Genomic DNA, 16,949 nt, shown 5'->3' with positions numbered 1-16,949 from the left:
GGTCGATTCAACTCAGAAACTTTTTCTGTTGTCCAAAGTCTCTTGGAGTTATTCTTTTCTCAATAGCATTAAGAAAATTCAAGGTTAATAAGGCATTATGCAATCTATCTCTGGGGGGGGTATCTTAGTTCCCCTTATCTGTTTATTAAGCATTTCTTTTAGATTGTGATTAGATCTATCTACAACTGCTTGTAGTTTAGGATTGGGTGGTATATTTTAATATGCCTTTGTATTATAATATACAAAACTATTTTATTTTACTAGAGACATATGCTGGAGATTGACAGCTTTAATTTATACAGGTATTCCTATAATGGCTATGACTTCTAATAAGTGTGTAATTGCAGAATCAGCCTTGCTGTGTGGTAGTGCTGCACGTCTTTAATCCTAGCACTTGGGAGCCAGAGGCAGGTAGATTTCTTGACTTCAAGGTCAACTTGGTCTACAGAACAAATTCCAGGACAGACTCCAAAGCTACACTGAAAATCCTTGTCTCAATAAATGAAAAAAAAAATCTCCAAACAAAAATCAACAACAAAAAATAAAATTAGCTTTAAAGACCTCAAAGCAGTTGCCCATTGAAAAACTGAACCATGTATATTCTATGGTGTACATATTTTAATTCTCCAAAATAAAAAACCATCCATTTGCTAAGTTTCATTTTTTTACATATCTTTAGGGTTACTTCCTGAAAGTAAAGGTGTTATAGAAGGAAGAAGTAGAACCTTTTTTATAATTTCTATGGCTTCTGCCAAGTGATGGAAAGCCCTTATTTAAACTTATGTTATTGACAAGGTGTTTTTTAATAAAATTCTGAGGCCTAAAGTGTACTCCTTATTAATATCAATTTTATTATTACCTTGTACTAGAAGATCTAGAAGACCTGTATGGGATCCAATGTGTGTTATACACATAGGATGTTTCCTATTCCTGATTATTTCCTGTAATTGTATAAAACATAAAGTTAACTCTGTTTCACTAGGAATAAATTTAGCAGTTTCAATGTGTATTGAGAGTCAGTAACTATATGGAAAGGTTCTATATAATCTCTCAGTACCATAAGAATGGCATACAATTTTGACTTTGGGCCTTGTATAACTTTAGTATATGACTTAATTCTTTTTCCTAGCTCTTGAATCCTTTCCCAAGCATTCAAGGCTGCTGTACAGTATAGGAATATGATGTGTTCATTGTATGTAGCCTGACTATTTATATCAGTATAACAGCCTTTACCAAGAAGTTGATTTGGGGGAACCTCATAGCCCCTGATTCATCTTGATGTTCATGGGCTTTAGCTTCCTCTGTCCAATAGCTCTTCCATTTAAACTGAGGACCACATTCTAAACTGGGTAAGGCTTGTTAAAGCCGGTTATTTGGGATAATCCTATGTTGACAGAGGTTTTTGTCCCACCAGGTCCTGCAGCCATTCAGTCCCAAAGAAACACACAGAGGTGTAAATTAATTATAAACTGGTTGACCTATTAGCTCAGACTTCTTATAACTCTTATAACTTATATTAGCCCATAGTTATTGTCTGTGTTAGCCATGTGGCTTGGTACCTTTTAACAGCAAGACATTCTCATCTTACTTCCTCCATGTCTGGCTTCCTCGGTGTTGACTGCAGACTGAGTCTTTCCTCTTCCCAGAATTCTCCTGTTTTCATCGCCCCATCTCTACTTCCTGCCTGGTTATCCCACCTATACTTCCTGCCTGGCTACTGGTCAATTAGTGTTTTAGTAAAACAATATAAGACCATTGTCCCAAAGCAAGTCCCCTTCTTTTTTTCAAAATGAGAACTCTGAATCTAATCTTTGTTTAGCAGGCTAGCTGAGGGCCATGAGGTTCAGTTCATGTTGGGGTCCAAGTGAAGGCATGAAAAAAACAACTTATTAAGGGGATATAACTCACAGATAGAGTATGGATGACGTCACTACTGTTCCTGTGTCACTTCTCTGCCACTTGGTCTCTCCACATGACAGGCACCAGCCAGAGCAAGAGGGTGGACATGCTTTCCACTTCAGCTTATCTGTCCTCAAGTAGCACACACAGTCTGTACCCCAAAGCTATTGGCAGAATGATAGAATGATTATTTCCACAATAATCTTGCATCTGAGGTCACAGACAATGTTTGAAAACAATATTCAATGGCCAACAAAGTCGATCATGGTCCAAGTTCTTTGGACATGGCTGATCTTCACTGAATATACTTTGTCCTACAGAGATTGCCTTTATTTTAACAATTGCCATCAAATGTTGCAGGGGATTTTATTATATTTTCCTTACATTGTTGCTTCAAGATGGCCAATGGAAATGAACATTGGTTCAGTAGACAGAATCCACATTCAACTGTCTGGAGTGGACAATATAGTTTCTGACAGGATCAGAGGAAGATAGAGGGACATACAGGGGGAATAAGGAAGGATGAGAAGAGATGTGTAGCTGTTTGTTTTTTTATTGGGGGAGGTGGAAAAGAGGGTGAGGTGTTCACTTTTCCATTGCTCCGTGGATCTTTCAGTTTTATTCCCTAGTATCTGACTCCTGAGATTTATTTTTTAGTAAAATACAACAAAAAACAATAAAAGAAACTGCAACAATGAAATCATTTTATCTTTCAGGTTGACAATTATGGTGCTGCATTCACTCTCCCATAAAACTTTCCTTTTTGTAAGATACATTCACTACTTTAGAAAGTCATAAAGGTAACACGAAGGTAACTACAGAAAACCCATCAGTTAGGTTGTCTACCTTCTCTTTTCTGTTTTATGGGTTTGGACAACCCCTAGTGGCCCACATGTTAAAATCTTAGTCTTCAGCAAGATATTGCTGAAAGGTGGTTGATACATTAAGAGATGGGGCCTAGAAGGAAGAAGTTGAGTCCATGTTGGTAAGCCCTTGAAAGAGATACTAGGCTAGGGGCCTCCAAAGCCTCTCTTTTTGATTCCCAGCCTAAGTGAGGTCAGTGAATTCATTCCTATGAGTTTCTTCCACAATGCACTACATAGATACAAACCAAAGCAGTAGGGCTGACTGATCATGACCTGAGACCTCTGGAAGTATGAGCAAAATAAGTCTTTCATTGTTGGAAATGGATTGACTTCAGTTCAAGTAACAGAAACTGTCATCTCTCCCATGAACATTCTGATTCCTTTAAAAAGCTTCTGAGATTGTAACTGCCTTCAATCTACTCTACTAGATAGTCTCTCTTTACTATATTAATAGCCACACTATCCTGTCCTCCAACTCACACATTTCCCTATTTCATTCTCCCCATTTTTAGGGATGTATGCCATTTTTATATTATTGACTTTTCATTGCCAAGGGAAGAAAAAATGAGGAATAGTGAGAAATAGTTTTGACTATGATCTTGAGCCATCACTCTAAAACAGCAGAAAGGCTTGTTGTTCCTTAAAATATTTTCATTTGTTATATGCCACAAAATAAGAGGATTTCACTACTGTGATAAAAGACCACAAAGCAACCTATAGAAGAAAGAGTTTATTTTTGTTTATGATTCCAGAGTGACAGAATTCTTTTATGGTAAGAAGGCATGACAGGAAACAGCAAGCATGGTGACTGGGGAGAAGCTGAGTTCCCACTTTTTTAACCAAAGCACAAAGCAGAGAGTGAACAGGAAGTGAGGCTTTTAACTCTCAACACCCAACTCAGTGGTGCATTTTCTCCATTAAGGAAGAATCCGAATTGTCCACAAGCAGAGTTATCAATTGGAAATCAAATGTCCATTTGCCTGAGGAGCAATTCTCAATCAAACTGTCACAACTTGATTTTGCCATTAATGTATAGCTTCAATATTTTTGATTCCACTTTTATAGCATAAGACTCTCTTTAAAAATTTATAATTTTTATCTGTTTATTTATTTATTTGTTTGTTTGAAGAAGTGGTGTATACACCACAGTACAGGAGGAGATGGCATAGGATAACTTGCAAGACATGGATCTCTCCTTCCACCATGTTGTCACAGAGATCAAACCCATCTTGTCAGGCTTGGGAGCCAAGAGTCCTTTTCACTGAACCATCTAACTCATCTCTCTTTAAATGTTTTATTATAAAAATATTTTTAAAATTAATAGACCTCAATGTGTCTAAGGACACACGAGTAAAAGGAACAATAGGCCAAAGAGGCCACCTGAATATGAAATAGTAGTCTTTTGAGAACATCTGAAACATCAAAGCTTAATTTATTTTTTATTTTATTTTATTATTTTGTTGTATCTCATTTTATTTTCAGTAGTTTACTCTACTTTGGGGTTAAAACCAGGGCCGCACACATGCTAGGCAAGCATTATATCACTAACATACTGCCCCATCTATACAACGGCCTTTGAATGGACTGGCTTTCTCAAATGCCTGCTTTTAAGAATGAGTTTCATGACCATCTTTGAACTGCTATGGAAAAGAGGTTATAAAAAATCAGATTTTCAATAGCATGATTTCTCAGTGCTCTAAGTTATCAAATTGTGGCACGAGTAATGAAAGAAGGAATTAAAACAACAGACGACACATTAATGAGACATCTAATATTGGAATCATCGTGCCGAGAACAAAAAAAAGAGAGTGAAAAACTTCTAAGTGGATGAAGAGGTATGCAGATATCTTGCATAAAGAAAGTATAAATTTGAATAAATTATTTCAATGGAACACAAGTAAGATCTCAATTTTTAGCTCTGAATGACTCCAACATCGAAGCACAAATTTAATGAGATTGAATGGTGTTTCGAGAATGGAGAAGTCTTAAAGCTTTTTGAGCGTATTTGAGAAATACACACTTGCTTTAATTGACTTAAAAGAGAAAAAAATACCTTTTTCATATGCATACTGATTTAAAGTTCTATGCGTGGGGGAGGATAGGGGGATCACCATCGTCTTCCCTGGGATAATCTTAAGTGCTACCACTGTATTTTAAAAATAATAACAGTAAATATTTTTGTCATTACTAAAAATCATTCTTAAGATCTTTCAGAATAATTGTTCCCATAACTCATGACTCAGAAGAACCAAATGCAGACTCTGTCCATGGGCCTATGCAGGCCATTAGAAATCTCATTACAGCTTCGTTTTCAGTTCTCTGTCATTCTCAAACTCAGGACTTCTGTGCACATCCATGCACTCGCTTTCCTTCTCTGTGAGCTTCATCTCAGCAAGTTCAGCCTCTGAAGAGTCAGTTTCCTCAGGGAGTTGGAACTTCCTCAAAAGTTTTAGAATGAAGATTGACACAAGATAGCTTGATCCTCTTAGAGCTGCTGGCAACCCAACGTAAATGTGCCTGTTGAAAACAACTAATCTGTATAAAATCTTAATGCATTCAGTGAAAGTTAGTTTTGTACATTCTTACAGATCATTTATTCTTCAAAGAGAAACATTAGGTGATTATTTTTGCTCATGTAATTTATATATCTACTTTGCTAAATTATCAATTCTGTTAGTTAAAATGTCAAAAATTTTCAACAAGTTTAAATGTATTTTTTTCAGTTTGGTCATGGCTAGTTTTTGTTGTCTACTTGACTGGATTTAGGATCGTTATAGAAAGACATCTCTAGGTGTTTCTATGAGAATATTTTCAGATTGGTTTCGCTGAGGAAGAGGTCCCCTATATCATGAACTGAACTTGTAGCCCTCAGTATTTCCTGCCAGGGCAGGTGACATGAACAGCCTCCTCACCAAACCCTATCTGCAATTACTTCACACTAAGTCACTATGCTTCCCCCGCCATTATTGCCTATTTTCTAAAATATTGAGACAATAACATCCCTGTATCAGGTTAAGGGAGCTCTTTGCTTTGTTTGCTCAACTTTGATTACACATGCATAAAATATCATAAACTTGCCTTTCAAGATTTCTTTCCTACTAAGAATTTGTATGCTGTTATACTAATAGAGTTTTGTGACATTGACATCCTTGCCTAAAGTAAGTCATATTAGTCATCTTGTATATTAATAATCTCAATTCATTAATTTTAATGCATTATTTTGCACATATAATGATAAATTTATTTCTTTCTATTATCTTAATTATGAATATGTGTTGGGTCTCTGTGTGGGCATGTGTTCAGGAGTCCTGAACAGCTTAAGTTGGAGTAACAGGAGGTTTTGAACTGCACAATTTGGGTCATGGGAATTGAACTCATGTGCTCTGCAAGAACAATATGTACTCTTAAACCATGAGCTGTATCTTTAGCCCTAAATTATTTTCATTTGCTGAACTTGTCCATTTTAATCATGCAGAATATGGATGTTTCCTGAAATTAGTTAGGTAATTTTCCCTTTTAACATTTCTGAGACTAACTTTTGTTCTGTTATAAGCATCTATTCCTTGTAAATTTGACAAAGTATGCCTTAAAATTTCTGGACATAATATGTATGGTAAGTAGGTATTTTGGCAAGTATATTTCTAATTAAGTAGGGAAAACATTCCATCATGTTCTCAACATATTTGTAGGAAAATCTGGTGTGATGGATAGTGTTGTTAACCTCATACAATCTAGAATCTCCTGGGAAGGAAGTTTTAGTGAAGGCCTGTGTGGATTTTGTTGGCCTGTGAACAGGATCGTGGGACATTATTTTGATTATATTGATTGAGGTGAGAAGTCCCATAGTGGGTAGGGCCATTCCTTAGGCCAGAAATCCTAGACCACAAAAGAACAGAGAAAACATGCCTACCTCTACAGGGGGAAATATAAAAGTAGTATAGATGCCTAAGGTATAATAGCCTAAAAACACCTTTGGCGTTCTTTCACTAGAAGAAAAATTAAAAAGTATCTTTGCTTACTTTTCTGTCACTGTTATAAAAGACCCTGACAAAATTAATTTAAAGGAAGAAGGTGTAAGTTTTCTCAAAATTCCAGGTTATTCCAGGAATACCCCACTATTGTATATTATATCCAATAATATGCATTATCAAGGCAACTGGTACTTTAACCCACACTGATACACTGACAGAAGTAATTGAGACCCCCCCACACTGTTACTATAAATATACCAGGCTGGGAATGGTGTCTCAGGCTAATCATAGCCAGACATGGTTGAGGACAGGACAATGGCCAGCACTTTTCTCTCCTAGAACTTTTCAGTCTACTGCTCACCCAGAAACAAAGGAGTGGGTCTAACCCACAGCTTTTTTGCTTATGCTGAAGTGATTTTCAAAGCAAGAAGTTGCACAGTGAAGTCTGTATAATGTAAAGTTCCTTTGTGGGCTTTCTTGAGCCCATTACCCTCCAGAGCCAGCAAGGTGAAACTCTGGTTCCAGATCAGCCTAGTATGGCCTCTGTGCATGGGGCAGCAATGAACTCACAGTTATCCCACGATATTGTTAGCGACTGGTGCCTGTGTAGCACTGAGAGTGGTGGAAACATTGAAGGTGCTACTTTTAGTCTACACAGCAGCGTGGAAGCGCATAACTGGTTGCACCCAGATCTCAGAGGCCAGGCTCCCCAGTCTGCTGGTTCTTGAGGGTGATGGCCCCAGTTATTTCTACGTGTTGTCACTTCCTTCCCCTTCTTGATACTCTCAGCCGGTTTGTACCACAACCTCTCTGCTGAGCCATGTTTTGTTTATGAGATGGTTAACCGCTAAGTGCAGTGGAGCATCTATAGATTCCCAGCGATGAGACCATCAATCAAATTCAGGTAACAGGTCCCTTCTAAAGATAGTCCCTGGCTCTGGCACCTGACATTTTCTACTAAACTTCAGGGGCAGAACACAGGTTTGGGGTTCTTCATATATCAGGTGCAAGCATGAGAGGGCTGTGAAATTTACAGGAGCTAAAACATCAGGATCCGCGGTACTTGAATGTGTTAGGTCTGTCATCCTGACCCCTGCAGAAAGAAAGAACCTTCTACTCTGTCCTCAGATATAGGGTGGTAGGAGCTGAGAGATTTTGTTCCTGTCAATAGTGGCATTGTCACTGTTCTCTGGATCTGGCTGTCTTGTTTATCTCCAGTGTTCTTCCATGCTGCCTCCGCTCAAGATGCAGCTCCCCTCCTATTGCTCCAGGACATCTACACAGATGCCCTGCTCCCTTTCTGATGTATTTTGAACAGTTAGGTTAGGAAGCCCATTTACACTTATATGTATCAAGCACTTTAGAAATAATGGGAATATATGAAAATACGCATATAGGAAGTTATACCATTCACGTACATTCCAAAAATGAAACCAAATTTAATCTTATCACTGAAGAAAATGTTAGATACTAATGGGGACACTTTATACATTAAAAGCACAAGTCACAAACATTATCATTACCTGAATTCATTTATATCATACATCCTGCATGCCCCTGGCTCACCACATTTCAGAGTTCCCCAGTGTAAACAGGTTCTGTCTATCAAGGCACCAAAGTAAATAGGTGCTGGAATGCCCCCTGCAATGAGGAGAGAGAAAAAAAGACCATTGAGAAGAAGAAAGAAAAGAAAGAGATGTGTTATTTTATTTGGAAGTACTTCAGTTTCCCTCTTAAAAGCAATATAAAAATTATAAACCAAAGTTCCTATACTTACTTTTTGGAATTATGAGTTAATGTAAAGCTTCTAGATAAAGACAATGAAAGTTGTACATAAGATGCTAATGAAGTATCCATTGAATTAATAATTGTATATAACATATATTTCCTGAAGTGTCTTGTGCTGGTTTTCAATATATCAAACAGAATGACTTATGTCTAATTTTATTCTTGAATCTACTAAAAGATGAAAAGTGTAACTAAGTTCAGGTGACCTTTTCAAAGTCAAGGGGAAACATTTATCATCTCTGCAGTTATCTCATTCTCAAGTTAAATATAAGTAGCCATTTCCAAACATAAGCGTTTGTGAACTGGAGTTCAGGGTAACATTGATAGAGCACATGTATGTTAAAGATGCCACAGTGTGGTTGGAATTTCCAGGATGAGGACAGTTCGCATATTGAAGATACAGAGACAAATTATTTTTACCTCTCTTATTTATCATTTATTGCCCTATCCCTGTGTCTGATGTTATATCCATGTGATTATCATATGAAGCCTTTGTGGGATGTATTGACTGAACTTTCCAAATACTAAGAATGCTATCAGATAGGATCGGAGCCTTCAAAAGAGAATTCCATGCTTTGCTGTCATCAAGTTACTTCACATTTCCACAGATACATTTGAGAAGCTCCTTATTCATGACTTCCTGTGTTCTCCAACTATAAACACCACTAACTGCCGCCATGTTGGAACTTGATACGTGGATGACCTGAGTCTGTGTTCTCATCATGGTGATTCATGCTTGATTACAGATTAAACCCTCTTATTTCCTCTAAGGTAAGGGTTTTGTTTTAGGTTAACAATATAGTTGTTGTCTTTTTCTTCAGAAAAGTTAACTGGTTTACTAAGAAAGTGATATGCTAAGAAAGTCGTTCATACCAAATACTCTTATGAAAAATGTATGTAATCCAACTCCAAGGGATTTCTCTTCAGACTTCATACACCTGAGAAACAATACACACATAAATTAAAGTACATCATGCAAACACATATCTGTCCTAGCATCCTCCCAATGACAGTCATGGTTCACGATCCTGGTGGTTAAGCCTTTTATCCTGATAAGAGAGGATAATATAACTCTACTGTTAAGCACACACAGAGAAAGGAGAGTATGACTTATGAAAACTGTCCTGTGACCTCCACACCTCTGATTCAAGGCACAGCCTTTGACTGCTAACCTCGATGAATAGCTTCCTGTTCGGGGAGGCTGTTCATTGATTCCAAGCTTCCTAGACATGAAATAATCACATAGAAACTATATTATTTGCAATGTTGTTTGGCCAATAGCTTAAGCATATTTCTACCTAGCTCTTATATCTTACACTAATGCATCTCCATTAATCGGTGTATCTCCATGTGGCTGTGATTTACCTGCAAGGTTCCAGAATGACTGTCTCCTGCAGGTGGCTACATAGCTTCTCCCTGCCTCCACCTAATCTCTATCTATAGCTTTTTCAGCCTGGATTTACTTTGTTAAGTCACTGACTGAAAGCAGCTTCTTTGTTAGCCAATGGCAATAAAATATATTCACAGCATACATCACCTCCCACATCAACTTCCTGGTTACCATGGTGATCACCATGCTATATCACAAATAATGGACCCAAACCTTTGAAGTCACAAATCAAATAAATTTTCTTCTCTTAAGTTGTTTGCCAGACATTTTGTCAATTTCATAAAAAATCTAATGCATCTTATATTAAAATTCAAGATATAGTAAAGGCAATCCCACAAATAAACAGAGAAAGAATCCATCATATAGGCTATGCCATTAAAAAAAGGCCTTTGATATATGGAGTTAACAACTTTAGACATTTATCTTTCCTATACTGCCTGCAAAATTAAACAATATGGTTTTCAAAATTAAATACAAAAGAGAGGCTTATAAAGCAGTCAGGATAAAAACTGAAAACTATTTTTATAAATTAGGAGTGTGGAAGTTTTTTTAAGATGTGTTCTTTCCCCACCAAACACACCCTTGTATAAGAAAAGCATAATAAATGGAACTGGTAGGATTTCATTTTGAAAGTGATTCCTTGGAAGAGTTCGAGAAAACACAACAGACTAGAAGAGTGATAACAGTGTGCAAACAGTAGGACTGTATTATCAATCATTGACACAGCAATCATCATACTCAGCAAAATAGTGCAAGGAAATACGAGAAAAATAATCTGAATAGACATGAACCCCATTGCATCAAGAAATTACACATTAGGGCCTAAAAGATGGTTCAGTGGATAAAAATTCTTGCCACCAAGACTGATAAACTGAGTTCAGTATCTAGAACTCACATGATTGCAGATAATCAGCCCTTACAAGATGTCTTCTCATTTTAACATACACACCATGGCGTGAAAATTCAAACACACACACACACATACACACACACACACACATACACACACAGTCACACACACAGAATGATTTTAAAAATCACACATTAAAACATCAATGACACATTTTTTTACACCCAGTTTAAGTGTTAACTTAAGAATTAAGGTAATTGAGACAGTAAGTGAGACATGGAAGTGGAAACAGTCATGCAGTAACATGGGAGTATCTCTTGAGAATGTGTTTAGAGAATCCAATAGGATAGTTCAGTCACTCATATATCCTTTACTTTGTCTATCCTCCTCTATAATGAAAACTTGTCCTTTCAGTTGAACATGCTGCTTTGGAACAGGGACACCTGTAGTACTGAGGGAGAAAAGCAGCCCTATGTAGCCACATCAGCTGAATCAGTCTGAAACAAGATGAGGTGACATGTCACAACCAAATCTCACTCATTTGTAAGAATATGTCTTAAGAACTAGTAATACTTGGTAAAAATTTTTCTGTCTGTGAACCTATGAATTAAAACAAGACATTTAGCACATCTTCACTTGTGTTAATATAAAAATATAACATCTTACCCTTGAAAAATGAATATATAAGAAGATATACCTAGCCTATTCCAGTGATTATTTATGGTGGGCAGAAGTAGAGGAAAGGAAGAACCAAAGCAATGGATGAAAATGTAGAGGAGAGAATGGAGAGAAGAGAAAGACAGGGAAGGAAAGATGAAAGAAGAGGGGATGGGAAGGGAAAGAAGAGGAAATGAGAAGTGAGAGGAGAAAAGAAGAGGGAAGTGAAGGAGGAGGAAGAGAAGAAGAGGGTGTGGAAAGGGAATGTGGGCAAAGAAACAGAAAAGTACAATTGCCTATAAGGAAGAAGTGACAACCTTAGTTCTATTTATGAGGAAAAAATGTTACAAAATACACATCGCAGTTAACTCAACTTTCCTCCTGAATTCCAATGAGACAAGAAAAAGAGTGTTGAACTGTTTTTCCCATTTGTAGTGGAATTCTAGGTAGTGGAAATCTAGTGAAGATTTCTAGGCTGGAAAGAACACTTGCAAAAAGAGAAAAAAAAAACCTTGAAGCTTGTCTCTTCAATGTTCTCATTTTATGTTAGAGAGTTGGGTATTGTTGCATTTTTATACCTACTTCTTAGTGAGTACCTGCTATTGCATTCATGTGTATCCTGGTTAGCTAGTATCTATTATTGCACATATGTTTTCTGTTTGTTTGTTTGTGAGAAGTTGAAGTCAGAATGTCAGAGGAGCCCCGTCACTTTTACGCAGAGACTTGCATCTTCTGCCAGTCAGTTAGTTGACCCCAGGAAATGAGTGTTAAACATCTCCTCTCTTCCGGCCAAACAAGAATTCCCTTACTGTAGATTTAAGACATAAGGGTATAAAATAGGAAAGGACAGGAAGGAAAATTTCAGAAAACTTTAAATTACTGTGAAATATAGCAATACTCACTGTATGTTTCTTGTTAAAGGTATCTCAGCACACTGAGGTTTTGAGAACCATTACTGCAGTGGTCTTTCTTGGGAAAAGGAATTTTAATAAGTGACCAAAAAATCTAAATGGCATTGGAATGATTCTCTTTGTGAAAAGGTGCTTGCCACAAAGGCTAGATGACCAGAATTTAAACCCAAGAACCTGGAATATATGTCAAAACAAAGCAAAAGAAAAGAGCTCAATTCAATGGCATGCATCTGTAATCCTAGCATTCCCATAGTAAAATAGGAGAAAAGAGAATTGCTTGGACCTTGAAGGCCAGGTAGACTGGAGTACACAGCAAGTACAGCAGCAGAAATAAGAGAGAGACTGTCTCAAAAACAGGGTAAACGGAGAGAACTGATTCCCATCATTATCTTCTGGGACCAAAAAATTCTGTGTTCTTGGTGGAGTCAAGAGTCAGACAGACACACACACATACGCACATGCACATGCACACGCACACACACACACACAATTATACCCTCTCTTATGCACACACAACTAAGAAGGAAGAAGAGAATGCTAACTGAAAGAGCTATTTATTACCTCAGAAGAACCATATACCCAGGTATGACTGCCAGTGAGAAGATGAAACAGCCGAAGACTGACACGATTAAAAAGTACTGTAGCTTGATAGTGCAGTCAGGGCTTTTGTTACACAGCCCAAGGACTGCAGTTGAGCTTCCTGAAGACTGAATGCAGCTGCAGTTTTGAAACACCTATAGAAAAAAATACTAAGTCTTATTTGTAGAAGAAAAATATTGGGCGCAAACCTTCAGTATTTTCTACATAGCTAGTTATATCAAAATGGAGAGTTTGGGGGCTAACGATATAACTCAGAGGAAGAGCACTCATCGAGCATTAATGAGGACCAAAGGAGAGCACAAACACCATTAAATAAATACTAAATGCTAAGTAAGATGGAGGACCTCCTCCCCTTTACTTCCATCTTTCTTTTTTTGTATCTCAGAATTCTATCACAAAGTATAAAGGGGGAGATTTTTCAAAATTGGTGTTTTATTTTTCAAAATACAAGAAGCGAATTTTTAAAACTTCAATTATCCTGATTGCACACTTCACTTGTTCATTTGTTTGCTTGTTTATTTGTTTTTGTTTCTTGTGGAAATTTATTCAGCCAATACCCTTCTGGGCACTGTCCTATCAGGGTGTGGTCTGAATTTTTATAAGCGCAGACAAAATGCTTGCTGGCTGTATCTTAGCTGGTGCTCTGGATTCTGTGCACAGCTCTCAGTGCCCACAGAGCAGAGGACGGCAGCATCATTCTTATTGTGAGTGTTCCCCAATAAACATTTGTTAGCTTTTATCGTGGGCTCTCATGGACTCTCTTAATTACATCTACATTGTTGCTTCTAGTATCCACATGACCAAAGTCTGCGGTTCTCCCCGCTGCAACTGCGTGATACCCCATGCGGCTAAGCACCTGTGCGACTAACCACCCATGCGACTTCTATTCACAGTGGCTTAGCTTTCTCCCAGGCCCCACCCGCTCCACACCCATGACTGTGGCTCAGGGGCTCAACCTCTGCTTGACCACTGCACAGCTACCCTGATCGGCATCTGAGCATGTTGTCTACTCTTTTTCCTCTTTTTCTTGAACAAAAATCTTTTCAGTATGGTTTTGAGTTCTACTTAGTAAATCTATAGGTTAGCAACTTTGGTACAAGTAAGATGGGAACTCCAGCATTCCTGGACCAGTTTGGTGGTACAACTCTGAAACTTGCTGGCCAACACTGTTGTTACTATAAACGCTCAGTAGCCACTTAAACCAACTAACTGAACACTAGCTCCACCTGCTGGTCAATCAATATTATTACACCAAAAGCAATCTGAAGGTTTCTGATAGATATTATTTTGATTAATAACTAAATAACCACATTAATAATAATTTATTTCTGAAATTCTTAAATCATAACTAAGATAATCTCATATAATACCACCATTTAGGAATTTAACAACCTTTTGTTTCTACTATGGATAGAATTCTAGAAAAGCTATATGACCTACCTGGAAAGTATACATTCTTAACATAGCTGCTATTAGCTTGATAGTTCATATTACGTCCTTAAATAAATGGTTTGATAACAAAATCAAGAATGAGAAATGTATTGAAATAATATATAGACTTTACAGACTGGGAATGAGAAGTTATCTGAAAGGCTCCATACTGTTCGAATTGACAATCAAAATCTGTTAAAAAGTTATGACAAGCTAGCCAATAGAACATCCCTCCTGGAAGGCAATCTACACACTACCCAAATAATCTTTAATGATGAAAAGATATCATTAGTGGATGAAACCCAGAAATTATTTGATTGATAAAATTTAAAAATATTCACAGGTCAAAAAATTTATACTCCACAAAACACAATGATAGAATAATTTTAAACCATGGCACAACTTGTCGTAATTGATAAGTAATGAGATGGGGCAAATACAAAAGACAATAGTAAAGACTTACTATTACTCTTGTAATAGTACCTCTCAGAGTCAGAGATAACTTAACAAGAATTTTAACTACTTACGCTGTTACTATTTCTGAAAAATAAGAAAATATTAAATAGCCAAAAGAATATATAGAATGTAAAAGAGAGCCTGTATGCATGAAAGATCTAAAACATATTAAGGAAGCATTAGTTTCTTATGGCATGCATTCACTTTATGTGAGGCAGTTAGTGAAGAAATGGGCTTCAAAAAATAAGATCACTCCGCATGTTGGCTTCAACTAGTCTCATCAGTAATAGACCATGGTCCACAGCCATAGTTATTGGAGAAAGGAAGTCAAGGTCCTTGAACATCAATGTAGGGTCAGATATTTTGAAGCTTTCCAAGGTCAAATTCTTGATCAGGGCTATTATGCTGATACAGACAGTCGAGCTGTATACAATGAACATCTTGTCCCTATGCCATACAACAGCTTTGAATGTTTGAGATAAGATTCAAGACTAGGAAAAGAAATTGTATCATACAATAAATTTATACATGGATGAAGAGAACACTTTAGTGACTTTTTGCAAAGATTTACTGTGACTGTACAAATAAGAATAGTAAATCTAGAAGTTAGACGAGTACTTCTTGAATCTCCAGCTTTTTAAAATGATAACTCAGAATTTAAAAAAAAATACTTGGCCCTTTGAAGGTCAGATAAGCAGCAATGGATGAATGGATCCAGCACATAGTCAATGTTGAGTTTCTTGACTCACTGAGGCTTGGATAGGAGAAGAGATTTTCAAAGATATGAAGAGACATAAAAATACCAAATGTTTTAATTGAAGTAGAATAGGCCATCTGAGTAGGGATTGTAAACAGGTTGCTCCTAGAAATAGTGTTTCTTCTGGGAATAACCCAATTAGAAGACCACAACCTGTTTGATTATGCAGAAGATGTGACAAAGCCAGCATTAGATCAGTGAATGTAGATCAACATGAGACAAACAAGGCAATCCATTACCATCAGGGAACTCCATGGGAGGGGGCCTCTCACAGGCCCCCAGGTCAAAAGTAGTCTAGTCTTTCTCTGTTACTGTAGAGGACATGCTTTCCCATGAAAATTAGAAAGCCTAGTGCCTGTTGTAAAAAAATGTACTGCACTGGACAGAATGACAGAATAACAATGAGTGATGAATTAAATATTCCAGTTGAAAATAGCAAGTGTATATTTTGGCAGACTTCTATAAATTATCAAAGCCAAAGCTAAAAGTACAAATAAATAACATTATAATTGAAGTATTATTAGATACAGGTACAGGTGTGACTATTATTACTTCAGAATCTTGGCATCTGAATTGGCCTCTTAGGAGGCAGATGTTCAATTCCTAGGAATTAGAACCCTATTTCAGGTAAAATAAAGTACAAGATGGGTTCAATATTTTGGGCCAGAAGTATAGAGAGCAGTGGCTAGGACGTATGTGGCTAATATAGCAGTAAATCTATGGTGCCATGGTCTGTTGCAGCAATAAAATGCTCAGATTAACATCCCTGCAGTTTCTGTAGTCTCATAAATGTACAATAAACTACCTCATGTTTCTGGGAAGACAATTATAAAGCCTAATTTAAAAGTCACTGAATATTTAGGCTGTACTAAAATATAGAACAACAATTGGCAAACTCTCAGAGGTACCAACAGCCCTAACTTTAAAATTATTAACTTAGAAACCTTTATGGGTTAAGCAATGACCATTAACAAAAGGGAAACTACAGTCTTTAGAACAGCTGATGTTGGAACAACTAGATACTCAGCATACTTAAGACTCAACCAGCCCTTGCAATCTCTTGTATTTGTTGTTAAAAAGCAATCTGGAAAATGGAGAATGGTAACGGGTCTAAGAACTGTCAATACATTGATCAGCCAGTGGGTTCTCTACAATCCGAAATTCCTTTGCCTTTCCTATTTCCTAAAGGATGGCCTCTTATAGTCACTGATTTAAAAGATTGTTTCTTCACTATACATATACAAAAGGACAGAGAAAAATTTTGTCTTCACAGTGCCTACTTATAATTATCAGTCTGCTTAAAGATAACAATGGAAAATTCTTTCACAAGGAATGTTAAATAGCCCAATCCTGTGCCAATTATTTGTAGTTCA

At 37.0% G+C, this 16,949-nt stretch overlaps 1 protein-coding gene across 5 annotated transcripts in view; it reads right to left on the bottom strand.

The window, feature by feature from the left end:
- Nucleotides 1-3,480: 3,480 nt before the first annotated feature.
- The window catches only part of LOC125399183 (solute carrier organic anion transporter family member 1A4-like), a 55,071-nt gene continuing 41,602 nt past the window's right edge, over nt 3,481-16,949 (bottom strand). For all 5 annotated transcript variants that reach the window (XM_087903995.1, XM_087903993.1, XM_087903994.1 and 2 more), the window contains 4 exons: nt 12,894-13,066; nt 9,398-9,462; nt 8,260-8,377; nt 3,481-5,282 (listed from right to left, as the gene is read on the bottom strand). In XM_087903995.1, coding sequence (XP_087760121.1) covers nt 5,063-5,282; nt 8,260-8,377; nt 9,398-9,462; nt 12,894-13,066 — 576 coding nt within the window. In that variant the 3' untranslated portion in view covers nt 3,481-5,062. The remainder of the gene's footprint in view (nt 5,283-8,259; nt 8,378-9,397; nt 9,463-12,893; nt 13,067-16,949) is intronic.

This window comes from Myodes glareolus, chromosome 3, assembly GCF_982192425.1.
Source record: "Myodes glareolus chromosome 3, mMyoGla1.1, whole genome shotgun sequence".
In the NCBI taxonomy this organism is placed as follows: domain Eukaryota; kingdom Metazoa; phylum Chordata; class Mammalia; order Rodentia; family Cricetidae; genus Myodes; species Myodes glareolus.
The sequence above is the reverse complement of the archived record's forward strand: the minus strand, read 5'-3'. Positions and strand labels throughout refer to the sequence as shown.